Genomic DNA, 26383 nt, shown 5'->3' with positions numbered 1-26383 from the left:
CAGGAAAATGCATGCGGAGAAACAAATAAAAGTAAGAAAAATGTGCTAGTACGGATCGGAAGGAGAGCCAACAGAAACCTCCCAGAGCATGCGCAGATAACACCAAATACGATGAGAAGGCGATGGTTTTTGCTTCTTTACCATGTGTTACACCTCTCTAGAAGGCTACAAAAAGAAATATCGTAAAACAACAACAGCAACAACAACAAAAACCCTTTTTTCATGCACGAGTCTCCCATTTCATATTCCATCGTTTTCTTTTGCTTATTCTTTCTATTTCCCCTTCCTTTTTTGTACCCCCGTAATCACCAAAACAGTAAAAAAAAATGTGTCGTTTTCTTTTGTTCTTCGTTTTACCCCTACTGCTGTTTACATTCCCTACATTACCTCAGTAACCACGGGCCAAGTCCACAAGGTACGTATCCAACTTCCCAGTCTCCACGTACTTCTCCACCAGTCCAATGAAGCGCCGAACCGACGAGGGGACCAGATCAGCAGTCCTGTCCGCCGAGTGGGCTGATAGCAGCAACTTATCGTCACCAATATTCCAGAGTGGGGACTCGGGTGGGAACGGCTCCTTCGTGAACACATCCACAGCGGCACCGGCAATAACACCGTCCCGCAGAGCACACGCGAGGTGCTCCTCGTTTTGTGTGAGGCCGCGGCCAATGTTGATGTAGATTGCGCTTGGCTTCATCAGGGCAAATCGCTCCTTGTTGAAGAACTCCCTCGTCTCCTCTGTTCCTGGTAGGATGTTGACCACAAAGTCGGACTCACGAAGCACGCGATCACGCGCCGCATCACCGTGCACCACGTGCACACCGTATTCATCCACGTTGGCAGTCGGGGCTGAACGCTTCACGCCTGTAACCTCCATTCCCATTGTGACTGCAAGCTTCGCTGTGGCGTGGCCAATGTCACCATAGCCAATAATACCCATCTTCTGTCCACGCAGCTCGATCATGTTAAAGGGGTCCCACTTGTGCTCGGCGCGGCTCGCCAGCAGACGCCATGTCTGGCGGTTGAAGTACAGCATGGAGTAGATTACATGCTCTGCCAGGATGGGCGAGTAACAACCATGGCCGTTTGCGAAGGGGATATCCTTCAGCTCCTTTGTGAGTAGACCCAGCCTGTACACATCCACACCAGCTGTCAGTGAGTAGACCCAGCGAACGCGGCGCCGCTCCTTTGGCAGATTGTAGTCATCGCACAGGTCCTTGATCGCGTCGTGTCCCACAGCACCCTCCACAAACAGGATGATCGCGTCCCCAGAGTTCTTGACCTCCTGAAAATCAAGTGGCGCCGAGCCGAGGGTGATGGACTTGGCCAAGTGGCTAAGGTGCTTGCTGAACGCGCTCTTGTAGTACTCGACATTATTGGCGGTGGCGGTGGCTACGCACAGTCTGAATGTCATCTTGCAGATAGTGTGTTGAGGTATGAGGAGAATAAAAATGCTTTATTTTCTTTTTCTTTTCTAATGGGTGATCAGGAAAATGCATGCGGAGAAACAAATAAAAGTAAGAAAAAATGTGCTAGTACGGATCGGAAGGAGAGCCAACAGAAACCTCCCAGAGCATGCGCAGATAACACCAAATACGATGAGAAGGCGATGGTTTTTGCTTCTTTACCATGTGTTACACCTCTCTAGAAGGCTACAAAAAGAAATATCGTAAAACAACAACAGCAACAACAACAAAAACCCTTTTTTCATGCACGAGTCTCCCATTTCATATTCCATCGTTTTCTTTTGCTTATTCTTTCTATTTCCCCTTCCTTTTTTTGTACCCCCGTAATCACCAAAACAGTAAAAAAAAATGTGTCGTTTTCTTTTGTTCTTCGTTTTACCCCTACTGCTGTTTACATTCCCTACATTACCTCAGTAACCACGGGCCAAGTCCACAAGGTACGTATCCAACTTCCCAGTCTCCACGTACTTCTCCACCAGTCCAATGAAGCGCCGAACCGACGAGGGGACCAGATCAGCAGTCCTGTCCGCCGAGTGGGCTGATAGCAGCAACTTATCGTCACCAATATTCCAGAGTGGGGACTCGGGTGGGAACGGCTCCTTCGTGAACACATCCACAGCGGCACCGGCAATAACACCGTCCCGCAGAGCACACGCGAGGTGCTCCTCGTTTTGTGTGAGGCCGCGGCCAATGTTGATGTAGATTGCGCTTGGCTTCATCAGGGCAAATCGCTCCTTGTTGAAGAACTCCCTCGTCTCCTCTGTTCCTGGTAGGATGTTGACCACAAAGTCGGACTCACGAAGCACGCGATCACACGCCGCATCACCGTGCACCACGTGCACACCGTATTCATCCACGTTGGCAGTCGGGGCTGAACGCTTCACGCCTGTAACCTCCATTCCCATTGTGACTGCAAGCTTCGCTGTGGCGTGGCCAATGTCACCATAGCCAATAATACCCATCTTCTGTCCACGCAGCTCGATCATGTTGAAGGGGTCCCACTTGTGCTCGGCGCGGCTCGCCAGCAGACGCCATGTCTGGCGGTTGAAGTACAGCATGGAGTAGATTACATGCTCTGCCAGGATGGGCGAGTAACAACCATGGCCGTTTGCGAAGGGGATATCCTTCAGCTCCTTTGTGAGTAGACCCAGCCTGTACACATCCACACCAGCTGTCAGTGAGTAGACCCAGCGAACGCGGCGCCGCTCCTTTGGCAGATTGTAGTCATCGCACAGGTCCTTGATCGCGTCGTGTCCCACAGCACCCTCCACAAACAGGATGATCGCGTCCCCAGAGTTCTTGACCTCCTGAAAATCAAGTGGCGCCGAGCCGAGGGTGATGGACTTGGCCAAGTGGCTAAGGTGCTTGCTGAACGCGCTCTTGTAGTACTCGACATTATTGGCGGTTGCGGTGGCTACGCACAGTCTGAATGTCATCTTGCAGATAGTGTGTTGAGGTATGAGGAGAATAAAAATGCTTTATTTTCTTTTTCTTTTCTAATGGGTGATCAGGAAAATGCATGCGGAGAAACAAATAAAAGTAAGAAAAATGTAGTGTATTGTTTACATCGGTTAAATGTGTTCTTGGTTTAGTGTGTTGTTGGCGAATTCTTATTTTTTTTTTTTTGCGAGGGTAGCGGCTAGTAGATGAAGAGTTTTATAATGAAAAGGTTTACATGTTTTTTTGACAGGAATGGTTTTCGTATTCTTTGGATTTCTACCTGTCTAAAGTTTTGTATGTAGTACATCAGTTTTGGTGATATAAATGGTGAAAATTATTTTTTTTTCTAATTTATTTGAGTTCGTAATCTTCTCGAAGTTTTGTTCGTTGCATCGGATCATCCTGATAAGCCATAAACATACCCCAACATTCACTGCTTGTTGCTGGGTACTTATCAATGTTGTCCTTAAGATATTCACCTGTTACATCTATTGTTACATTTTTGGTCGTAAGCATACGTTCTTTTTCTTGTATCCGTCCAATAGGTGGAATGGGAGGCGGTGTGTATCCTCCACTACGTGCTGTCTCTGTTAAACTCTTGTCTGCTTTGAGGGAACATTCTTGTATGTATGCCAACCCAGTAGGAGACATACCCTTTGTACTTGTTGCTGAAGCCGCACCAGTTGAGGAGAAACCTCGAAGTCCCATAGTACGACGTATCTTCTCTGTCTTTTCGCGTCTTGTTGAGATTCCTTCCTTTTCGAGTATATCCTTTAGTTTTAATCTCTCTTCACCAGTAGTGGGATCTGTATAACTAAGTTCTTGCACGGTAAGCTGACTTTGTGGAGGTGATGCAATATCTCCATGATAAAAAAGTAATTGTGGTGGGGCTTCAGCGCAAAAACAACCTGGTGGTTTAGCAGTGAATAATTCCTCTTCGCTGCTGGTGCCTTTGTATGATGTTTTATATATTGTTTCATCATCCAACGGGGCCTTCCCGGGATCCCTCAGGCCAAATGAAGTGCGTTCTTCCTGCCAGTTCCCCAGTAGTGTGGCACAGTGATACTCTGATTTGTGTCCACTTGGACCAATAAGGCGAATACGCATTCGAGGATTCTGGGGCATTTAAACACAAATACTTTCACTTGGAGAAATATATATAGTGAAAATGAATATAAAAATAGAGAGAGGGTTCTTTTTTTTTGTATTCCACTTCTTGATATTCCTCTTTACCTTCTACTAAAATGTACGAAGCAATGCAAGAACAACAAAGAAATAGACATTAGAGATTGTTGCAAAGTTAAGAGAAAATAAAATAATACCAAAAAAATAAAAAAAAACAACCCCTCCCATCTCTCTCCTTTCCACTTTCATCAAACAAACAAAAAAAATCAATAGAAGAACGCAAAACCTTACAAATACATAAGAAAAAACAAGCCCTCTTTCTCAAACGCGCCTGAAACAAAAAAAAAACTTGAAATTCACGCGGCTTCCCTGTTTCATACCCTATCCCAAATAAAAGGAGGAAAAAAAAAAAAAAAAAATGAACCCGTTTCCCTTTTTTTAATACGTTTTGGGACAGCCATACTCACCAAATAGAGTTTGTTTCCATTTTTATCTTGTTCTTCTTCGTTTTATTGGTTACATACATTATTAACATCTTGTATCGATGCAGAGTAATGTGTGCATCCGAGCGTGATGGGAATCAAAACAGTATGAGGCACCATCATCTATCCAATCCACGACGCCATCAAACATGGGTTTGAGCAAAATACTTTTTCGACGGTATTGTTCTGCCTTAGCATGACTGAATCGATCCATATCACCTTGTACACTGTCCAATAATTTTAAATCATCCTCTGAGGCCACAGCTTTATTAAACAGCTGTCGTCCTCGACGACGTGCCACCCGGCATAGTATAATGCGGTAGTTTCCATGCTCTTTTTGTATTTGGCCATACGGTAATGCGACGCGAAGTGAGCTGGAAAAGTATAAGTGATGATCTTTATCAATTGATTGTTCTTCCACATTGGTACCAGGAGTTCCACGAAAAAGCACCATAGAGGAATATTCACCTTCTTCAAGAGGTGGTGGGGAGTACACACGAACACATGTCACTTCAAAGTGGGGTAAAATTGCATTGTGAAGCTCTGCCTCACGTATTTGCTCCAAAACTGTCTCTACCAGATCTCCTGGAGTACCACTCTTTTCACAGACCTCACGTAGTGTGGGGAATGCCGAGTTAAGATTTGGAAATACACCGACAGGTCTGAGGGAGAAGAGTGGATAATATCGCCGAAACATCTCAAATAAGAAGAAAATTTGAGGCACACCCGAGAGAAGTTGTCCAACTGGTATAAAATAAATATCTGTTTTTTTTTTTGTATTGGGATATATGTTTTTTTCTGTATTGATTCTTTTTGTAGACTCCCTTACTTTCACTCTTCCTCTTCTCCCTCTTGTTCCTTGTACAACCTTTAACATAAAAGAAAGAGTGAATAAAAGCAAAAAGAAAGTATATTTGGAGTTTAACAAGATTCTCATGTTAAGAAAAATAGAAATATATATGGTAATTCAATACAAAACAAATTTCTAGCCTCTTTTTCTTTCTCTGAGTGTAACTTTACTAAGATAATCGCTTTCACAGACTAAAAAATCTCCTCTTCGCATTACCAATTGTCAGAAATTTCTTATTTATAAATAAATGTATTTCCTTTCTTCTCACATGAAGGTAAAAGAAAAAGCAGAACACGCCGTACATGTCCCTTAATAAAAGAAAAGGGAAAAAAAAGTAAAAAAAAAGAAAGAAAATTAGACAAAGAGAACTCCACCCTTACCTCAATTAATTTGAGTACAATTTGCTTTGCAAATTTATTGTCACCGCAAAGTCACTTGGGCACCGTTCTCCTTTTTTATCTTTATGCGGCCCATCCAACTGTGATTTCTCAAGATAAAGTTTATCAGCCTCCATAGATGCATGAAACCGCAACTGCACCGGGGCTTCAATAGCTCTGACATTCTTTTTTAAATGATAAAACTTTATCACAACATCACCTGTAAGAGGTGGTAGTATTTTCAAGTGAAGAGTATTCAATGTTACTTTAAAATAACTATTATCCATCACATTAGGATTATTAGCATATTGATGATCAAATTCCAAAGAACTCATTCCTTTATTAGACACATTAACGGAAAATGTATCATAAGAAGAAATATTTTCCTTTGAATTTATTTTCTGTGCGTCATGATAGAGAGAATCCTCACTTGGTATATAAACATCACGTAACGGAGTCCACACTGGTGTAGATGAACTGATAGGTGCGTTTACGTTAAAGATTGCATTAGGGTTTGAGATGTATACTGCACGCCTCTCTGAACATGGTTTTAAAATAATAACAAAGCATAATTTTTCAATACCATCTTTCCACTACAATGATGGAATATTTAACAAGATAAGTTGTGTAATTCGTTTCGTCTGAGATTTAATAGTTAACGTTCTTTCTGGAGTTATATTTGACAATAATTGATAAAAATAACGAACATAACGCTCCTGCGAAGGGGTTTGTACACCTTGAAAATTTCCACCTTTGGCAGTTCACATAGAGCCAAAATGCTCTAAAGCCTCATCCGCCCTTCGCCTAATACCCGTATATATATATATAAGATAAGCACAAATCATTGTACCTGTTCGTCCTTTTCCACCTTTACAATGTACTACAATAGATCGATATTGAGAATCTTTTTTCACAAATTCACTAGCTTCACTTACAAAGTTTATCATCATTTCTAATTCTGCCGGATTATGATCATCCATTGGATCTCGTGAGACATCCCCGTGAAAGAGTTCCGCATTATCATAACCTCGCTCTGCAGAGAGGTTAAATACACGAGAGGCATGAATTCCAAACTTCATATCAAGTAAATTTTCCACTTCTCTGGCGGGATTTCTAAATAAACTCTCAACTATAGTCGCAGGCCATGAGGTGGCGATGACGGTGGAGTCAATGAAGGTGAGATTCAAGTCAAACCCACCCACACAGTAACGACGACGATCAGACGAAATAAGATAACGTAACGTCAATGTTAACCATTTAAATTGTGGGTAATATAAGAGTATGGCAGCTGGTAATCCAATAATAATGATAGCCACATCTTTACTGAAATAACATACAGCTAAAGATATCATATTCAAGACAAAAGAAGCAAACAAAGGAATAGCAGCAATAATAATTTGTTTCCGATCACAAGGTGGACTAAAGTGATATCATCCTTCTCTAAGCAGGATCAAAAGATGTCCTAGGATAATAATAATAAAGACCAGAACGATATTAAAAGAAATTAATTGACCAAATTTAGAGAAATACCCATACCAAACTAATATACAATCAAGGGTAATTAATGAGAAAAAAAGCAACTGTAGAGGCAAACTCCTAATAAAATGCACAACACAATCTAAATATGAATTGGATCTTGCTATCCATTTTGATCCAAAATCTATAAAAAAAGGATCTACTGAATTAGGTTCAACTGATACTATTGAAGTTGATGATAATGTTGGGTCTTGCAAGTAAAGTTTATCCCCACTATATATACTAACTGATGCATTCCATATCATTTGAGAGTTCCTATCATTCTTCTTACTGTTAATCTCTGCAAGAAGCTGAGTTCGTTACGTTGTGTCTTCATTCTGGGACAAGAGAGGTGTTTCACAATGCCCTACGACTGTGTGCACCATGTTTTCGCCTCTTTCTATGATGTTAATAGAGGGACTAAAAAATTCTTGTTTCTCTTAACCACGTCCCACATAAAAGAAGCAAAGAAAGAAAAATAAACATATGCTTACAAAGAAAGAAATATACCTACAATCTTAGAGATTAGAGAATTTATTTAATAATATCAATAACCGTTGATTTGTTATGTCAGTGGGGAAAATCATTGTAGAATCACCACATCCATTATGCCACCATCAAGCATAAAAATATATGGTATGTACAGAGTAGTAAGTGAAACAAAATATGATGGATCCACTCACATTTCACACAAAAATGAAACAAACAAAGAAAAAAAAAAACACACACACAGACCTACGTGCACAAAGGTACAGATGTATACAGAGCAAAGCAAAAATCGTATTCCCAAACGGCTTCTGAGATAAATCACACACTTAGAATCATCATTACCACCACACCAATAAAAAAAGGTATAGGAAGCGAAAAAAAAAAAAAGATTTTTTCTTCCCTCTATGATGTGCTTTCATTATCGCTATTTCTTTCTTTTTAAATTCTTTTTTTTCTTCTTATTATGCATTTCAAGAAAAGATCGATGCATATCTCCAAATCTATAAGGTCCCAACAGAGAGAGAAAGAGAAAGAGAAAGAGCCCATTCGTGAAAAGAACAAAATTCTGAATGCATAATATATACATAACAACTATTTCCTTTTGTATTCATTTTCCTTTTCTTTTCCTTAACTATACTTCCGTCGTTTCTCCTTCATATAATACTGTCATACGCTAATCATTTAGTTGTTGTGTATATATTTTCCCCCCTGCCACATTTCTTTTTTTTTTTTTTTTTGCTTACTTATAATTCCTCCTTTCGTTTTTTTTTTTCCTTTTCTGTTCTTCTTGTTTTCCTCGTCCCCCAAGCCCCTTATTACGACCATTCACCACTGTACAAGTACCTATGTCGCCCATTACTTTCACTAACAACAATAACAACAACAACAAAAAAACACTAACAAATACATCACCCCTTTCTCAGTATTCATATTGTCATTATCACCATTTTCTTAATTTCCTTTCCCTCTTTCTTTTTTCCTTTGTTTTTTTTTCTTTGCTTTTATAGCAGACGTACACTTACACGAACGTACCCAACAACTTCGTCAACTCTATCAATGGCGTTGATGCGATACCATCCGTCAAGTACTTTAAGAAAACGCAGTGAGCGGAGATCCACGCGGCATTCACCCAATATTGCCGTACTTTCCCAAAACTTTTCTTCTTCATTCTTATTTAGATCTGAGGATGTGGTTTTATTTCCATCCATTACAGCATGCCATAGTGTGAGTCGCATTTCCTGTAAACATAACGTACTCGCAGTATTACTAGTATTATTAGTAATACTAGTGATACTTGTTGTATTCATCGTACACGCCGAATTAGCAATAGTTGCACAAGTAAGAGGCGAAGTAGATCCCTCTGGTACAAGTTGCATCGTTTCTCCCGATACATCTTTACTCTTCTTTGGAGCCTGACGAAGAAATACAGATTCCCATGGAAGTGAAAGAATACATTCATAATCAAATTGTGGACTCTGTGATTGTGGAACGATACAAGTACGATCATATTCCCCATGAACAGCGGCTTCTACAAACCAATCAGGGACAACACCTTTAGATGCCGCACGGGAGTCTGCTCCACTGTAGATATCTTCAACAACAAAAAATGTGGTAGGCGGTTGAAATACACGATATTTACTATCAACAAGAACAAGACGACCATCTGATGTTACAGCAGATCGTACACCATTATCTAACTGATCAATAGCCGCAACAGTTGGCAGTGAAGGAGATCCACTAGGATTAACTGTAACCATTGGAAGTTCTTTTCCTGCACGTATAGAGACATGCATTCGAAAACGATCTGGTAAATTTCCATCACCTGCTTTATGCATAGTTGGTAACATACTCGTATCAGCATCAACCAAGCGTGCATGTTTTTCAGCATTCATACCACAATTACCACTGGCAACTGTAGTCGGGTTGTTACATCTAACAGAATACTTCTCTTCTTCTCTATTATCATTTTCATTATTATGATTAGGACTGTGATAATCAGCAGCAGCAGCAGTCATCACTGGATAAACATTATTATCATTATCAATATCGGCAGCAGCAGCAGCAGCGGGAGCAGAATCAGAAGCAGCTATTTTTACTCCTTCTCTTAAGAAAGACTCCTGTTTAACAACATCCGATGAAGATATAGGATGAGGGGGAGAAATAGAAATATTGTTTGAATCAGGTACGATACCACTAACTCTTTTATTCTTTCCTTCTTGTGTTCCATTTCCAGATGGAACTAATAATGGAGTTGAATCTACTGATGAACATGTAGAAGACGCCTGTGTAGAAACAGATGATGTTGATGATGATGATAAAGAATTGCGAGAAGAATGTCGGTGATGTTTTCGTCCTTTTCGAGTTTGACTCCCCAAGTTATTGTGATCATGTTGTTCCTTTAAAGCATTAACAGATTTCATGCGACCTTCTATATTATGTATAACCTTATTTTCATGTCTTCCTCTCCCTTCCATATTTCTTTGTTGTTGGATCTTTTTCTCTAATAAATGGTCTTTTACCCTTTCTCCTTCTAGGAGTTGTTTATCACTGTTTCGCAGAGAAACTTGAACGAACGCCTGTGTGGGGTCTTCACCTGTAATAGGATCATGCAGCACTACATCTCTCGATTGATCATGCAGTCCTATTATACACATACCAAGTAGTGTTTCTTCCACAAGTACACGTTGTGCAGATGCGGGTGGGGGTAATAATAATTCACCAGGTGGATTCGCCACAGGTGCTGACCGTACTCGGTAAAAGGATATAACCATTCGACTCTTATCTTTGCTAAAGGAACGAATTGGAAATCCTATCACAATATGATGATTAGCTCCACGAGTGAGAGGAACACGATGAACATATGATGAATAAGATTCTACTGGTTCATCAGTTTTAACATCTTTTGATAAACGAATACCAACACGCATTTCTTCCATTCCTAGAGTTGCTCGTCCTGATGAAAATGCAATTTTAGAGATATCTACCTCTACATAGGCATTTTCATTAATATTTAATCCAGAAGGTTGATAAGGTGTTTTAAAAGAATATTTTTCAGTTTGATTCATAACATAGCCCTCTTGGTCTTTGCTAAAAGGTGTTGTCTTAACGTTCATATCTTCATCTGTTTTACTATCTATAGATTCATCATTTGCAGAACTAACGGAACTTTCAAGGGCATCACTTGAAATTGGTATATTATTCATAATATGTTCAGCAGGAAGAGTAGTAGGTAAATAATTTGGTACAGTTCTAAGTGTCGTTGGGGATGAAAGTGTCAAAGGTTGCCTCGTTGAAATTGAAAGATTTTCACTATCTGTATAAGGGAGTAATGCCTTTGACATTTTTTCCCGTAAACTTAACCCCTTTTGAATTAATTGAACAATAGCATTCTTCTGATTTAACTCCACAGTTGGAGTTACGGATGTATACGGTAACGTAGATCCTTTAGGATCTTGCGTTATTTTTGACCCACCAGAGTCTTGTTGAATAGAGGAATACTTTTTTGATTCCCTCATACCAGTAACAGGAGCCCCAATCGAATTATTTATAGCAAAATTATCAACAGATTCTTTCGGTTGGGATTGTAATTTTTGTTCTTCTTGTTCTGCTATTTGCGTTTGTGTCGCATCCATAATAACTGTTATATCAGGATTTACTAATGTAGACGAACGTCCTGTATAATGTGGCTCTTTCACAATACCGTCCTCTCTACTTTGACTTCTCTCCCTTTTCTTTTCTTCTAATGTCTGATGTTTCTCATACGAACTCACAGAAGTACTTCGGGCGGCTGGTCTTCTTGGGGATTGTGGGGCTCGTGTAAAGAATGTTATCGTAAATGTGAGTTTTAATTTCCCCACTTCTATTAATTCTCCCTTTTCTTTTTCCTTTTCTCTTTCTTCTTCTTTATGAGATTCTCCATTATCTTTCCCAACAGCATCCATACTTCGCACCTCACTACTCATCACCGCAAACCATCCCGAGATGGGAGTTGATGGCTTTAACGAATCCAATAATACAATGGCTTTCCCAACACTGACGGGTTTATGTCTTCCACTATAACTCGTAGGCACAAACACCGCCAACTCCACGCCCTTCTGTGCTGAACTACTCATATGTGTCAAGTAATGACTAAACTGTTGTTCGTATGTCTTAATGGGATACACCAGTGAAACGGCCCCACGCGGTTTAGCCGGAGTTGCTGGAATACAATGCGAACTCGACTGCTGTTCGCCCCAAAATAACGCACTCACCGCACACTCATCCACCGGAATTGTGTACGGCCGTGGCCCGGCCGCGGAAACCGTTGAGGCTATATTCGTATGCACCAAACCGTCCTTGATTAGGAGTTTCTCTACGCGAATGCGGAGTTCACCACGGGTGGAGGACTCCACACCAGGCGGTAATGGAGAGCCGTACACTAAACGCATGACGAATCACTCTCTATCTTTTTTCGTCGTTGTTTTTTTTGTAGAGAGAGAGAAAGAGGGAAATGAGGAACGAACACAAATGAATTCGTCTTCCCCCTTTTTCTTCTTCCTTTTATATATGTAGTTATGTCTCTGTGTATGTATTATGTATTATCGTCCTATACTAGCTTCACTGGTGTGGAGCTTTGCTCGTGCAAAAAAAAAAATATGCGTGGTGTTATTGATAAAGAAAGATATAGAGGGAGGATGGGGAAGTTCCCCCTCACTACAGAGTGGCTCGTAGATGTGCGTGAAATAACGATCGAATGGCAATAAAAAAAGAAAAGCAAATAAAGAAAAAAGCCTACCACCACAAATTACTCCCACCAAGCCCCTTTAATGAGAAAAGAAGAATATATATATATATATATATATATAGCAGAAGAGGAAGAAAGAGGAAAATAAAATGGTGACTGTGCACATAAGTGACAGAAGTCAACAACAACAACAAAAAAAAAACGATTAATGATGTGAAAAAACAGAAAAAATAAAAAACAATAATAAACCCGAGCTACACGAGAAAGAAAAAAAATATGGACACAGAAACAAAAGGTTTTGAATACCTTAACAACTCTGCAAAAAAAAAAAATAAATAAAGATATAATACAATCGATTTTATTATTTTCTTGTGTTTCTACAGAGAATAATAATAATAATAATAATAATAATAATAATAATAATAATAATAATAATAATAATAATAATAATAATAATAATAATAATAATAATAATAATGAGGAGGTCTCCCTCTGAAAAAAAAAGAATAATGACATAAAAAGTATATAACTAATCGGTATATATATTTTTCATCATAGTCAATACAAAGCACAAAACTTCACTCCACTTACAGCAATTTCACCAGTATGAATATCACACACCTCTGCAACAACTCTATAACTTCGTGAAGAGCTAAGAGTCTCGGGTTTAATAACAAGTACGAATTTCTGATAAGTGATTTGATACGTTTTCAAACGTGATTTATTGTAGAAATCATTTAATGGAAGCAACATGGATGTTTCACTATTTTTTAATTCATCACTTGATGTTTGTGAGTTCCATTTACTTTCCGCAATCCACCAAAACAATCCCAAGGAATTTCTGACTCCAATCACTTGACCGGTAATAGACAATTCCTTGTTTATATCTACTTGTGAGGTAACACTATTAAGGGAGAGAGAAAGTTGCTTTCCGGCCACATTCACTGGTGGAAGTGGTAATGGTCCTCTAATTAAACATTATGTTACTTCTTGTATGCTTACTATTTTCTCAATTTGTTTTGTTTTTATTTTCTTCGCACTAAATCCATAAGGTGATGGTTGTACAGTTCTTTCTTGCTCAGAAAGTATTTGTTTCTGCTCCATCATCATCATCATCTTTTTATTCTTCACTTCTTCTTCATGGTTTTTCTTTTCATTTTCTTTAACTTCAAGAAATTGAGTCCAGAAACTAAAGATAAGATTGTTAAGATATTCAAATTGGGCATTCCGTACCAATGGAGGTTTACTATTCCATATCTCATCCATTGCAACAGTAGTAAGTTCTAATCCCATTTGCCAATATTTTACAATAGCCGCAGCAAAGTAAACAATACCCTCGCGTGTCAGCAATGGAAATGTTTCTGCTTTTTCTCTTTCTTTACTATCTACCACTTGTTCATTCAGAAAAGCATTAATTTGTGTTAGAACATATCTAAGCGCAAATATACGTAAAGTAGCAACTGAAACATCCACAAGTGCATCGCCATCATAAAAATGTTTGGGCGATTTACTTTGTAAAGAACTCTCTCTATCCATTTGCTGTCGCAACCGGGTAAGAGAAGATGGAAAATTCGAGAAGCGATAATTCAAATTTGTAGAAGGAGTTGAATTCATTTCTACTTTCGGAGAATTTAAAACCTTTTGAAAGGAATTTCTCAAATTCCCTTCTTCAGATACTCCCCTATTATGATCTTTCATTTTTATCATCTCTACCGTATTATGAGACGACATTTCCTCTGCAGTTTCTCTCTTCCCATGTGGGGTGTATACCGCATATGGCACTAGACGCAGTACTATACGTGTGCCATTTCCCTGTCGTTGGCAGAGTGAATGCCAACTGTTATGATTATGGCGTAATAACAGTGATTCACCATACATTTCATTATTATTATTATTATTATTATTATTATTATTATTTTCACTACTAGGCGGTTCGTGTAAGAGATTAAATCCTGGAATTATATACGGTGTATGGACATGAGGTGTTGTATTTGTAATGGTGATACCTCTATAAGTGTAATTGGGCTTTACAAGTAGTGACCACTTCACGTGTGAGTTGAATGAGATCATCTATATTGTGTAATGGGACCATACGGTATACCACACGACGATTGCCTTTTGGGAGAATATAAATTACATCCCAGAGATCTTTCTGTTTACTTGCACACATACGTATATATATATATATATATATATATATTATTTATTTATTTATTTATTTAGTTATTTATTTGTTTATTACTTGTTTCTACCACTTCCACCACTCTTTCCCCAAAACTCAAGAAGCTTTTTGGAATCATTTTTGAGTATTTGTACAATACATCAAAGCCGCAACATGAAGTTATAGAGAGGAAAGGGGGAGGGAATAGAGTGCAACAGGGAAAAACAAATAACGGAAGGAGTTGTGTGTAGTCAATTACATACTTCTCCCTCCTTATACACACGGAGGAAAAAAAAAAAAAACAAATAACAAGAACAACGTCTTATTTCACCACAAGATATTATTTGTAATGCTCTATATTTCCCAACACACTACAGGAATGACAATACTTCCTCAATACTCGTTCAATATGAGGCCTTGAATTGTTCTTTTTTTTTCATGTTTACTCTCTTCAAACCTCAAAGTAACGCAGTATCAAAATCTCAACATATATATATATATATACTCTGTTCTTCTCTTCTGCCTTTTGTTGTTCTTCTTGTTTTTGTTTTTTCTTCTTTGCATTTCCGTCAACTTTTTTTTTCTCCCCCTCTCTCTCTATTTATAGGAACAATTATTATTGTCCACGTAAATGGGATCATACGGATCCAGCAGCTTCACAGGAAGGGAAACTTGGAACAGTTAGATTCAACTTCCACCGTTTATTTCTCCAAATTGCAAGAAATCCACATAATTCACAAAGTCATTAAAAAAAAAAAGACAAAGAAAAACACATTCATTCATCCAAAAAAAAAAGAAAAAAAAACATTATGTTTTTTTTTCTTTCTTCTCATAATCACTTTCTCCACTTCCGAAAAAGCAAAAAACAAAACAAAAAAAAAACTGAAAAGGAGAGTTTGCGTAAATTTTTCTTCCTAGAAGAGGGGAAAGGACTTGGAGAGAACTGTTTTCTTTTTTTTTTGCCTTTCCCCTTTCTCTTCTTTTATTTCACATAAGAGTTTGGTTAATGCGCACATACGATTTCCTCTACATTTCTGCCACCATTTTTGGGGGCCGATTTCATAGATTTGCGCATTCTTTTCTTTTCTGTGACAGTCATACTTGTTCCCTCTGCAGGAACAACAATGGATGGTTTATATACGGGAATTTTCTGTGGAGAAGACTCATTCTGTAAATTAGATGCCCCCGCTTTGGGGTTTAATCCAGCAATAAATGTTTCCTCAACCGGTGAGTCATCCAAGTTGAATGGTGGGGGCGTAACATCACTTTCCTCTGGTTTTCCAAAGGGTGTGGTCTGCGGTGTTGAGACCAGAGATGATGCATTCGGCATATCACTTCGTTTTTTGCGAAGTAATTGCATTAACGTTGTGTGTGGTAGTGCAAGTGGTTTACGATCATTCTTTTTCTTCTTTGGCCAACTCACAATTGTTATTTTTGTACCATCCGACTGATACTGGGATTCTGAAACGAGTTTGTAGTAGGCGGCAACTCCATGGCAAACCAAACGTCCATATCCATCACGAAAATTATACGTCAATGGTTTATCTGTATTTCCTTCTGAAATATAATTTATAAAAGCCCGTTCAAGATCATCAATCTGTTGAGAAAGAAATACACTATTGAGTGCATGAATTAACTCTCCACGTAAACGACTATTCATTCCTTGAAAACGAGATTCACCGGAATCTGGATCTTTTGGTATATTATTATTGTTATTTATTCCCTGACGTTGATAAACCCCAAATCTTTCAAGAGCACGGGTTTGTGCATCTTCGTCAAGGTCAAGAATATCATAAAAACTACTTGGAAGATTACCAAATACAGGACGCACAGGTGGAGATGTTTCTCCATCATCTTCTCCATTCTCTTTTCGTTCACGGTATTTATCTCTGATTTTACGTGCATATTCAGTGGCGAAGTAATCATTTAAAAGACGATTACGTTCTTTACGATTCTTTGGGGCTCGAATACCTGGATATTTTCGAAATTTTCCTGAATTTAGTCGTAATTTCTTTTTAGACTCTGCCTCTGTTATTGGGCGACGAGCCTTTGGATCCAGACAAATGGGTTTATGTATTTCAGCACGTCGGCGAACAAATCCCAAATCTACATCACTTGGCTCAGATATAGCTTCACGTGTAACGACAAGATCACATTCGCTACTGTATCCAACACTACTAGTATGAATCTTATGTTTTCCATGTTTGTACAATTCATAGGGGTGAAAAAACATTTCTTGTTCATAACTTACGGGTCCATTTTGAACCGTTAGAACTTCTCTCACATGTTGCTGTAATGCAGTAGTCGCAGAAATTCGGTCACTTGAAGAATCTGTTACCTCAATATAACGATGTGCGCGTTGTTTCTTCTGATAACGCGGTGTAATGAGAGGAACAATATTCTTTCTAGGAACTGTGGGTGGTGTAGTCTGCAGTGAGGTCTCATCGAAAAGTAGATTGGAGGGTGTTGATAGTGCTTTATCTTCATCCATCTTTTTTTTTTCCTTTCCTTTTCTCTTTTCCTCTCTTTGGCTTCCCTTTTTTGTGTCCTCTAAACACACCCACTTAATGTGACCGCTATATATATATATTTTTTGTAAAAATAGAGAAACGAATTGTTTCCCAAGAGAGAACCGGGGAAGAGAAAAAAAAACAGAAAAAGAAAAAAAAAGATCAATACAATAAATAATAATTTAAGGATGATTTATACATCCCCCTATAACACAGAATAAAAAACACCGAAAAAAAAAGAGAGTTAAAGTCAAAATACAAGGGAAATAACAAACATATTAAACGTGAGCTACAACTCTTTCTCTCTCTCTCTCTCTTTCCTTTTCTTTTTCTTCTTCCTGTTTAGATTCGCCTACTTCAATTCACTTCCCCTGTAGAGTCCACAATAGACTTTCCACGCAACTTCATCGCCTCCTCTCGCCGCAAATGCGCATCCACGTTGGCGGGAATATGCACTAATGCATCTAATTTAGAAGCGTGATAATCATGTGGAAGTTTAAGACTAAGTGCAGCAACTGTATTATTTCGATTCGCATTCATTACTGCCTCACACATTTCTTCACTTACACCCACACCGGCCGCACAGGCTTCGAGAAATGTCATCATCGCCGCACTACGTGAATCCCCGGCTCGCACTAATAATGCGTATAACGTGGATGTTGGATTTACTTGCGGTTCTCCGTCTGGTTGTCGCAGTACATGTTCAATAAAGAGTGCCATAGCGGAAGTATAATCCGGTTGTGGAAGTGTGGCAAACATGCGAAGCATGATCTCTACTAATTCTGTTTTTTCTGCAGAAGTGAGGGTGAAACGTTTACGAATAAAGAGAAAAAGAGATTCGGCTTGATCAATGTGGTGATCGCGTGCACATCGCCGTAGTAAGGATGCCCATAACACAAATGGAATTCCACCATCTCCCTCTTTTGTCTGCATAGAACGGAATTTTAATAATTGCATCGCACTTGGCATAGAAAGACCACTAAGTAGATCATTCATCACACCCCATGGGGCAGATTGAAGTATATCGGCATCTATTAAACGACGGATATCTTTTATTACAAGACTACGAAGTCCTCCATCCATTTTTATTGACTTTACCGTTACTATCAACTTTACCAAAAGTTTTAATTGATACATTTGTACCAATTTATCATTACATTTTTCCGTTAAACCACCACACTTAATAACACACATGGAACCATTCTCTGTATATGCAATTACGCCTTTACTATTAGCGGTATGGAAAAAACGTAACACACGTTCTACATCACGGTTTGCAGAACACCAAGTAAGGGCCCCATGTACTGCGGCATACGGTAAAGAAGAGGATAAACTTTCACATGTTTTTAAAAGTAAATCCCACCATTGATCAATTAATTTTCCAGCAGCTTCCATAACAGCACAGAGAACAAATAAAGCTCCCCACATATCATGTGTAATAAAAGCTTCTCCCATTGTTTTAAGTGCATGACCAAAATAATAAAAAGCTATATCACTTCTTACACGGTTAGAAACTTTACGTTCCACTATAAGAGAGAGCAAAATAGCAACATATGTTTTATCATCTGGTTCAATATAATCATGAACTCGCATTGTATCTAAAACCAGTCGAATATCAGCATCAGATGTAATAGCAGCACTAAATAAAACTGCATTATAAAATTCAAGCAATCTACTCTCTTTATTATCATTTTCATGTATCCAATCGTTTCTCCATTTCATAAGTTTATCAAATGTAAGCCCTACAACATCACTAGATTCGACATTAGAAGTATCACACTGCAATAGACGTTTAAGTTCTTGTCGTTTTGGAGATAATTTTGCATTCAACACAGTTTCACGGTAAAGACACTGACGATCTTCTAATAATGATCCCAATGTATTCTGCAAATCACTACATGTTAATTGTACCTGTTTAAACAATTGTTTTTGTTTTTGTTGTTGTTGTTGATCTGTAATATTCGTTGTGGTTGAACCAGAACACCATCTAGAGGTACTAATATATGGCTTGTAGATCATTTCCACATGTTGTTTAGTGGAAATAAAGCGAAGGTGTCTATGAACAAAGAAGGCTCTCATAACACCTATTTTTCTTTTGTTTTCAATACTTTTTAATTAAGTTTAATGAAAATGAGAAATAAAAAATAAGGAATATATATATATATCTGTAGTCTAAAAGACTTCTCATAATGTCGCTCATAATAGGACAGTTAATGGATTAATGGGTATAAATATAAATAGAAAAGAAAAAAAGATAAATCAAGTGTACTCTATCATAAGTGGAATTACAGGAAAAGCTAACCACCAGAAAGAAAAAAAAAAGAATTCAGTACAAGAAAATATTAAAAATCATATGCATCTAGGAATTTTAAAAAAAAGTACACACCAAACAAACAAACACACATATAAGAAAATAAAGAGAAAAAAACATATAGTATTCTTTTTTTTTTCTTTCTTTCTTTCTATCGTCCAAGAAATGGACGGAATAGTGGACGACCCGTTGCGGCATCAAACTTTTCTCGAAAATGTCTTTCATCTTCAAGTCGTTTTCGTCGTTTTTCTTCGTGAAGCAACAGCCGCTCTTCCACAGAAAGAACTTCTCTATGTTTATTATTATCATTATTATCCTCATCATTATTATTATTACTGCGTGAGGCCTCTCGAGATGACATCATACCTGTCGACTCCGCTATTTGACCACGAACAACCATGTTAAACATACGCAGGGATGCTGGATTTACAGCTGGCACAAATGTACAGGCTTCTAACTCTCTTTCCTTATACGGTTTTACTTTTTCTTTAATAGTGTTATGCCGCTGCTGCTGTAGTAGTGATCTAGAGGGTACAGATGTATTGTGAAGATGAATAGAATTTGTTTGATCTTTATCTATATCACAGGAACGACGTTTCTTTTCTTTGTTTATTTGTGGTACGGCAAGTAGGGATCGCCATTCTTCCTCTTCCCTCTTTTGTTGCTCTTTCAGTCGTTTCTCCTCTAACCGACGCTGTTGTGCAATTGCCTGTTCATACAAACGATTTCCGACAGGTTCTTGTGAAACTTTCTCTCGGCTTCTAGAAAGAATCCGCGGTTTCCCACTATAATCATCTTTTACTTTTAATGATGAGGAGGGTTTTGTTATTGTTGTTGTTGTTTTATTATGCTCCGACATTCTTTTCATTGTTTGTGCGTGTAAACGCACATAAGTAGGAGTTTGGCAACGTTGTGGATCTTGTGATACTAGTTTTTCACTACGTGGTGCAAGAGTTGGTTTAAATGTTGGAGGAGATTCCTCCACATCATATTTAGATTGTATCTGTCCTGCACTACTCACCGTTCGACATCCTTCTACTGAACTACATCTGGATGGCCGTGTACTTCCATAACTGACCTTTTCTCCTTTCCCTGTACTCTTACTGCGTTTCTGTACATTTTCTCTATTACTTTGCACTTCTACCGCCACTACATGAGGAGGTTGACTAGAGTGAAGTAGAGATGATGGCTCTAGTTTCGTTCTTTCCATGTTACGTACTGTGGTATGTAGATCGACATAACGGTATTCGTGGTGTGCTTTACCATTGCTGTTACCACTATTACTCCTACTACTACTGCTACGACGAATAAAAAGAGGACTATTACTTCTTCCTACAGGAGTACTTCTCCGTCCATTTTGTTTTGGTCCATTTCGTTCATTACTATTACGATAAACCGATCCTTCATTGGATTTACCGGAGAAGTATGATTTATTTTTAACTTCTGAACAGTTTGGCGTACTCTTCACAGAAGGTTTTATATTAACTCTAGGTGGAAATTTCTGTATATTTTCTTTTGCAATATCTCTTATGGGTTGATTCTGATGTTTTTGTTGTTGTTGTTTCTTCTTTGGATTCATAGAATAATCCTCTAGTCCTTTATCTCTAGGTATTTTCACATTAGATATAGATGATTTACGTGATTTCTCTGTGACAGTAGATTGTACATTATTAACTCTTCCCACGGAACAAGTAGGAGCCGTAATATTTGTGTTTTCTACAGGATAAGATACTTCACTACTACATGCTCTGGTCTCTTGTTCATTCTTCTTCTTCTCTTCCTCCTCCTCTTTTTCTTTCTCTTTTGATAATAGGGAAACCAAAAATGTATAAAGCGGTTTAAGTGCACGCTGCTCATTAAGGTTGTGCTTTGTAATAAAACGCTTTGCAACATCTTCCATATCATCATCTGCAAAAATTTGAAGTTTCTCATACACGCCCGGAGCTACTTCAATATCAACTGTACGAATAGGTTGAAGAAATGTTGCTAAAGAAAACACAGCATCTGATGGTTCACCAACTATACTTACTACCGTAGGAGTTGATTCACCTAAACGCTCTTTCACTGCCATTGATGGAACGAATGATGAACTGTATTTTGTTTCCTCTGTTAAAGCTGTACGGTTTAAATAATTACGTACACCAGTATAAGATTCTCTTTTTGCTCGTTCTGGGGGATGTGCAGTAGTAATAGGTTTAGTAGAATTATGTGTAGTAATATTTTTCACCATACGAGAAACACTACTCCCCCGTAATGCATTTCGCTGCGATGTGCATAATGCCTCCTCCTCCAAACGTATAGCAGCGAGACGCGCCTCCACTTTTTGAATCTCATCACTGATATTCGACAGTGCCGTAATATCATTCATACCATTTACTTCTTCCCTAACTTGTTCCATTTCCACTTCTATTTCCTTTCCATTTCGCATCTCTCTATTCTCTTCCATATCCGATAAAGAAGTAGACGAGGCGTCTGAGGTGGAACAGCACGGCAGCGGCGGTACAGGACGTGATGGGGATATACCCGTACAATTTAAATCAAACTCCCGCCAAGCCACATTCTCTCGTGCAGAAACAACCGATAATGACGATTGCGCAGAAGAGGCGGTTGTATCTGAACATAAACCAGGAAAACCCGCCTCCGCACGTGCGAGAGAACTTCCACAATCACCAGTAAAGGGGGGTATAGAGGAAGTTCGTAATGTTTGCATCTCTCTACCCCTGTCTCCTTGGTGAAGCTCTGTTCAATCTAAAAATGACCACCTAAGAACAAAGAGAAGAAATAATAATAATAATAATAATAATAATAATAATAATAATAATAATAATAATAATAATAATAATAATAAACAGGAAACATTTACAGTATTAAATACATTTTGGAATATAGACCCAAATCATCCAACAGCATTGCTGATAAGGGACATCCCACTCAAGACACACACCCACACGTAAAAATCAGCAACACAAAAACAACAACTACAACTTCAAACGCCACTAATATTAAAAAAAAGATCAAAATACTCTTCCCACCCAATATGACCAATCGACTATTTTTTCAAGGCCAATTGGTTGTGGTTCCACAGTTTCTGACGAGAACACCCGTGGAGCACATACCTCGCACTCGTCCTGCAGCATCCTCCGAGATGAGGCCGTACCAGTTCTGCAGTGTCGGTCGAATATCAGCGAGCGTGGCGTTTCCTGGTATCGGCCCAAAGCGCACGAGACCACCTCTGACGTACGCCGCCATCATCAGCGGCACCTCCGTGAGACCACCACCGCCCGCGCCAACAACCATGATCAGCCAACTCTCTTTTGCCTCAATGGAGCGCCTGTTGGCGGCGAGCGCCAGCTTTCCCAGAGTGCCGTCCATCACGCTGATATCACTCATCAGGGCAAGGGTCTCCTCGTGGGTGCTGATCGCACCGGTGGAGAAACCCATATGGACATAGAGGAGATCACCATCGTGCTTCATGAAGTGGCGAAATGCCTCTAGTGTTTCCTCCTGATACAGATGCGCCTTGCCATCGCAGGACACAAGCTTCTCTGCTGCATTGCAGTACGCCGTCTCGTTCGCTGCGGGACACGCGAGTCCAGAGCACTCCGAGTCGAACAGTCCAACACGAAGGCAGCTGCTGCTATTGCTATTGCTATTACTGCCAGCCACTCTCTCAGCCGACCAGTACGAAGACGGTGCCAACACGATGGGCTTCTTACCGACTCTCTTCAGTTCCCGCAGAAAGCTTGTCGCCCCCGCCAGGTTCGTCGCAGTCGAGCTCTCGTTTCCAGTGAGCATTGTCACCAACGAGGCCATCAGCTCTGTGTTCCTTGTTTGCAGTCGTGCGTAGATCCCAGCGGCGGCGGAGAGGAGTCCAAGAAACGGTGCCTTATTACTCGCCATGGCCGCCTCCAGCACGTCAGGCGGGAGGTGCGGCACAACGAAGACCAACGCCCGCGGCCGACTGCGGTCCTCGCCTTCTTTTATGGACGCGCTTGAAATGACAGCAAGACACGCCAGCAGAAGAAACACAACAGAAGTAACGAGAATAGTTCTGTAGAGGGCCCGCGAACTCAAGGCTGTTTTTATCTCAGGGGCATGCACGCGTGGTTGTTTTACAGGCTTCTCTGAGTTTGAGTGTGCCATAACTCCCAAGTAAGTGCCTCTTCTTGTTCTTTGGACTGTGATGCCACTTTCAGAAGTACCAAATCTTGTTACAAGAAAAATTTATACTACTATTTCCTTTTTATGCATAGAAAATAAAGGAGAAAAGAAAAATATAAGCAGACAAAGAAAGACTATTTTGATTCACATTAAAAGAACCTGTTTACCCATTTTTCTCCTTCTTTTCTTTGATTTATTATGGGATATATTGATGAGGTAAAAGCAAAAAAAAAATCAATATGATCTAAATGGGGACTTTCCTCCCATAATATCGGAGTGACCAAATAGATGCAGCAGTCAAGAAAAAGTAAGCACATTTAATATAGATGAAGAGACCCGACTTAATGCAAGAATTAGATTGAAAACAAAAACATTATTCTACTGTACGCGTTATACTTCAAAGCTTGTGTTCACTAATTGAACTAGAGTAGAAAATCAAAATGAAGAGTATGCACATATTTCCAACACCACCAACCTTTGTTTTTCTTTTTTATATTCCTTGCCGCATTTACCATTTTATGTTTTATTATTTTCTTCTTTTACTCCTATCTTTTCACCCCCCAAACACAACTTTTCCTTTTGTACCCCTATATTTGCTTAATGGTGAAATTTATATCAACAAAGCAAAAGAAACAGTAATATAATAATAAAACATTTATTTTTTTGTTTTCACCAATGCTTCTTGTAAGGCAAGCCTGGCGAAGTGCAATTTAGAGTCCATTACAGCGTGAAATACCTGATCATCGTTTATATCAGAAACCTGACCAAGAAGCTTATGGCAGCTCTCTGCATCACCTTCAGCAAAAGCAAGTGACGCCTGTTCATATAATATATATGGTGCTATCCATGACATAGTGTTTCTTTTCCCCTTGAAACTGGAAGACATGCTTAGAGTCTTTTTAAGTAGTTGTTCTCCCCTCCTGCTTGCTTGCGCTTAATTGGACAAGCACTAACCCTTTTAGAGCATCAAGTACAAGAGAAATACTGGGACTAATCAATGAACTGCCTGAAAGAGAACCTTGACTTGAATTCGTTGGAGCTTTTTCACTTAAAGGTGTTGGAGCACTACTTACGACCTCTTTGCTTTCCGCTTGTTTGATCATTTCTAAAAATGACTCAAGTATATTTGGTGGTAATTGGTGTAGCATATCAAACAAAACTGCAAGTTCCAACATTGCCAACGGTACAGTATTACGAAGAATGACTCCATTTGGTGGTTTATCTATTGACATGGTAACTCTCTTTTTATTACCTGGATTAGGATTTGTCAGATTAACGTAACGGAACATTTCATCCAATCGGGCTGCCACAAATGCTTCAACAGAAATCGTTCTTCCTCCCACTATTCGTATAGATCGATGTGCCGCTCTCCAGAAGGCTTTTGACGCTTCTTCAGTAAACTTACGAACTTCTTCCGCTTCGTTTTTTAGAGAAGCTTCAAATGCAAGCATCTCATAACAGCATCCTTGGGCATAAATATAGTAAATCTTCGACCATGTTGAGTTTTTTTCCAAAAAGGGCATAATATGAGATGCACTCTTTCCATCGCCCTACGGCAACAAAATTCCAAGCTTGATCATAAACTGCAAAATCTCGCAGTTGTGGCATAGATTCTACAACTTGACCAGATTCTGTAATTTCCAAACATTTTGAAAGAGCATCAATACTTTCCGTCATATTTCTCTCAAGTCGACGAACACGACCCAATAGCCATAAGTGAATTAGTGAATTTCTTATTGTTCGACGTGCAAGCACATCTCCTGCCAAATCTTTTGCAAGTGGAAGAGTTTGTGGGACGAGGATGGGACAAAAACCAGGAAGAAAGCTGTTAATAGCCATAAGAAAGAGACCTGCAAATGGGGAAAATAACGTTTCACTTTTCCAACATTGAAGAACAAGTTTAGTTCCAACCTCTACATCATGAGTATATCCCAAAAAATTAAGTAAATGTTCAATTCGAGGAGGCAAAATAGATAATGCAACATTAGTACAACCATGACCCAAAAGCACAAGATGAACGCTATTACTGTCTAGTCCTAATTCATCGAATGAGTCAACATTTTTCTCCACCTTTACCTCATCCAATTCTGTTTGGAGAGTCTTAAATAAGTGATAGCTTTTGTTGAGAGAAATACCACCTTTAATAATATTATTAAAGGAGGTTCGCTGTATTACCAAGACAAAACCACGGAGGGCATAGGAGGCAGCAAGAATGGTTTTCGCACGAAATTCACCTGGTAAAAGTCTCTTTTTAGTCGAATCACTTCTAAATAGACCACCCATTTTTTGAAACAAACTTTTACCTGCAGGAACAAGTTCTTCTGCAAAAGTAATCGCAAAAGAAACTCTTTCAATAGCAATATCACCATCAGATTGATCCATTGAAAGCATTGCTTTAATAGCAGTAATACATGCTGCCCCAGCTGAATAAAGTGGATCAATTGTAGCATTCTTAGCGAAAAGTTCTTCCGAATCGCGTACTTGATTAGCAAAGAAAAGATCCATACCACGTGCAACTTCTTTATCAATTTTTACTATATCCTCTACACTTGCTTCACGAAGTTGACGCAGTTCATCGCTTGAGAGTGCATGATGACGTCCTGTTAAACGATGAATTTCTTCATTATCATTTGCAAAATCTTTTTCCGTTGGCTGAACAAAATCCTTTTCCTCCATTTTTTTCTTATTACTTCAATATATGTATAATTATAGAAGTGAAAATAAATAAATAAATATAAATATAAATATATATATAACTATTATGTATGCCCTA

The 26383-nt window shown here is 38.9% G+C and overlaps 13 protein-coding genes across 17 annotated transcripts; all 13 read right to left on the bottom strand.

The window, feature by feature from the left end:
- Positions 1 to 388: 388 nt before the first annotated feature.
- LSM04_006672 (D-isomer specific 2-hydroxyacid dehydrogenase) lies at positions 389 to 1414 on the bottom strand (the record flags this gene model as incomplete). The annotated part of the gene is made up of 1 exon (XM_067333006.1): positions 389 to 1414. The coding sequence occupies one exon, from the start codon at positions 1412 to 1414 to the stop codon at positions 389 to 391; it is 1026 nt and encodes a 341-aa protein (XP_067185777.1).
- Positions 1415 to 1876: 462 nt separating this feature from the next.
- On the bottom strand, positions 1877 to 2902 carry LSM04_004200 (the record flags this gene model as incomplete). 2 transcript variants are annotated; one of them, XM_067333003.1, is made up of 2 exons in its annotated part: positions 2185 to 2226; positions 2273 to 2902. In XM_067333003.1, the coding sequence occupies 2 exons, from the start codon at positions 2900 to 2902 to the stop codon at positions 2185 to 2187; spliced, it is 672 nt and encodes a 223-aa protein (XP_067185677.1). The 2 variants fall into 2 exon arrangements, with proteins under 2 accessions (XP_067185678.1, XP_067185677.1); XM_067333004.1 differs by having other exon boundaries at positions 1877 to 2902.
- Positions 2903 to 3257: 355 nt separating this feature from the next.
- LSM04_002844 (uncharacterized protein) lies at positions 3258 to 4031 on the bottom strand (the record flags this gene model as incomplete). Its single annotated transcript, XM_067333002.1, has 1 exon — positions 3258 to 4031. The coding sequence occupies one exon, from the start codon at positions 4029 to 4031 to the stop codon at positions 3258 to 3260; it is 774 nt and encodes a 257-aa protein (XP_067185626.1).
- Positions 4032 to 4559: 528 nt separating this feature from the next.
- LSM04_002764 (uncharacterized protein) lies at positions 4560 to 5210 on the bottom strand (the record flags this gene model as incomplete). Its single annotated transcript, XM_067333001.1, has 1 exon — positions 4560 to 5210. The coding sequence occupies one exon, from the start codon at positions 5208 to 5210 to the stop codon at positions 4560 to 4562; it is 651 nt and encodes a 216-aa protein (XP_067185619.1).
- Positions 5211 to 5748: 538 nt separating this feature from the next.
- On the bottom strand, positions 5749 to 7092 carry LSM04_001173 (the record flags this gene model as incomplete). 2 transcript variants are annotated; one of them, XM_067332999.1, is made up of 2 exons in its annotated part: positions 5749 to 6217; positions 6506 to 7092. In XM_067332999.1, 2 exons carry the CDS (start codon positions 7090 to 7092, stop codon positions 5749 to 5751), a joined length of 1056 nt encoding a protein of 351 aa, XP_067185546.1. The 2 variants fall into 2 exon arrangements, with proteins under 2 accessions (XP_067185546.1, XP_067185547.1); XM_067333000.1 differs by lacking the exon at positions 5749 to 6217 and having other exon boundaries at positions 6502 to 7092.
- A 1653-nt stretch (positions 7093 to 8745) lies between these two features.
- Positions 8746 to 12171, bottom strand: LSM04_006587 (uncharacterized protein; the record flags this gene model as incomplete). The annotated part of the gene is made up of 1 exon (XM_067332998.1): positions 8746 to 12171. One exon carries the CDS (start codon positions 12169 to 12171, stop codon positions 8746 to 8748), a length of 3426 nt encoding a protein of 1141 aa, XP_067185769.1.
- Positions 12172 to 13025: 854 nt separating this feature from the next.
- Positions 13026 to 14345, bottom strand: LSM04_008052 (uncharacterized protein; the record flags this gene model as incomplete). 2 transcript variants are annotated; one of them, XM_067332996.1, is made up of 2 exons in its annotated part: positions 13026 to 13394; positions 13470 to 14345. In XM_067332996.1, 2 exons carry the CDS (start codon positions 14343 to 14345, stop codon positions 13026 to 13028), a joined length of 1245 nt encoding a protein of 414 aa, XP_067185837.1. The 2 variants fall into 2 exon arrangements, with proteins under 2 accessions (XP_067185837.1, XP_067185838.1); XM_067332997.1 differs by having other exon boundaries at positions 13470 to 13583.
- A 1286-nt stretch (positions 14346 to 15631) lies between these two features.
- On the bottom strand, positions 15632 to 17119 carry LSM04_008376 (R3H-associated N-terminal domain; the record flags this gene model as incomplete). Its single annotated transcript, XM_067332995.1, has 1 exon — positions 15632 to 17119. One exon carries the CDS (start codon positions 17117 to 17119, stop codon positions 15632 to 15634), a length of 1488 nt encoding a protein of 495 aa, XP_067185859.1.
- Positions 17120 to 17495: 376 nt separating this feature from the next.
- LSM04_008546 (uncharacterized protein) lies at positions 17496 to 19217 on the bottom strand (the record flags this gene model as incomplete). Its single annotated transcript, XM_067332994.1, has 1 exon — positions 17496 to 19217. One exon carries the CDS (start codon positions 19215 to 19217, stop codon positions 17496 to 17498), a length of 1722 nt encoding a protein of 573 aa, XP_067185865.1.
- Positions 19218 to 19600: 383 nt separating this feature from the next.
- Positions 19601 to 22159, bottom strand: LSM04_002834 (uncharacterized protein; the record flags this gene model as incomplete). Of its 2 annotated transcripts, none has more annotated exons than XM_067332992.1 (1): positions 19601 to 22159. In XM_067332992.1, the coding sequence occupies one exon, from the start codon at positions 22157 to 22159 to the stop codon at positions 19601 to 19603; it is 2559 nt and encodes an 852-aa protein (XP_067185624.1). The 2 variants fall into 2 exon arrangements, with proteins under 2 accessions (XP_067185624.1, XP_067185625.1); XM_067332993.1 differs by having other exon boundaries at positions 19601 to 20659.
- Positions 22160 to 22506: 347 nt separating this feature from the next.
- On the bottom strand, positions 22507 to 23592 carry LSM04_001115 (uncharacterized protein; the record flags this gene model as incomplete). The annotated part of the gene is made up of 1 exon (XM_067332991.1): positions 22507 to 23592. The coding sequence occupies one exon, from the start codon at positions 23590 to 23592 to the stop codon at positions 22507 to 22509; it is 1086 nt and encodes a 361-aa protein (XP_067185544.1).
- A 673-nt stretch (positions 23593 to 24265) lies between these two features.
- LSM04_007503 (uncharacterized protein) lies at positions 24266 to 25061 on the bottom strand (the record flags this gene model as incomplete). Its single annotated transcript, XM_067332989.1, has 2 exons — positions 24266 to 24543; positions 24596 to 25061. The coding sequence occupies 2 exons, from the start codon at positions 25059 to 25061 to the stop codon at positions 24266 to 24268; spliced, it is 744 nt and encodes a 247-aa protein (XP_067185815.1).
- Position 25062: 1 nt separating this feature from the next.
- Positions 25063 to 26286, bottom strand: LSM04_003695 (Inclusion body clearance protein Iml2/Tetratricopeptide repeat protein 39; the record flags this gene model as incomplete). The annotated part of the gene is made up of 1 exon (XM_067332988.1): positions 25063 to 26286. The coding sequence occupies one exon, from the start codon at positions 26284 to 26286 to the stop codon at positions 25063 to 25065; it is 1224 nt and encodes a 407-aa protein (XP_067185655.1).
- Between the last annotated feature and the right edge of the window lie 97 nt (positions 26287 to 26383).

The sequence above is a fragment of the Trypanosoma melophagium genome (assembly GCF_022059095.1).
Source record: "Trypanosoma melophagium isolate St. Kilda chromosome Unknown ctg9segment0, whole genome shotgun sequence".
Lineage (NCBI taxonomy): Eukaryota > Euglenozoa > Kinetoplastea > Trypanosomatida > Trypanosomatidae > Trypanosoma > Trypanosoma melophagium.
This window is presented reverse-complemented; position numbering and strand designations above follow the sequence as displayed.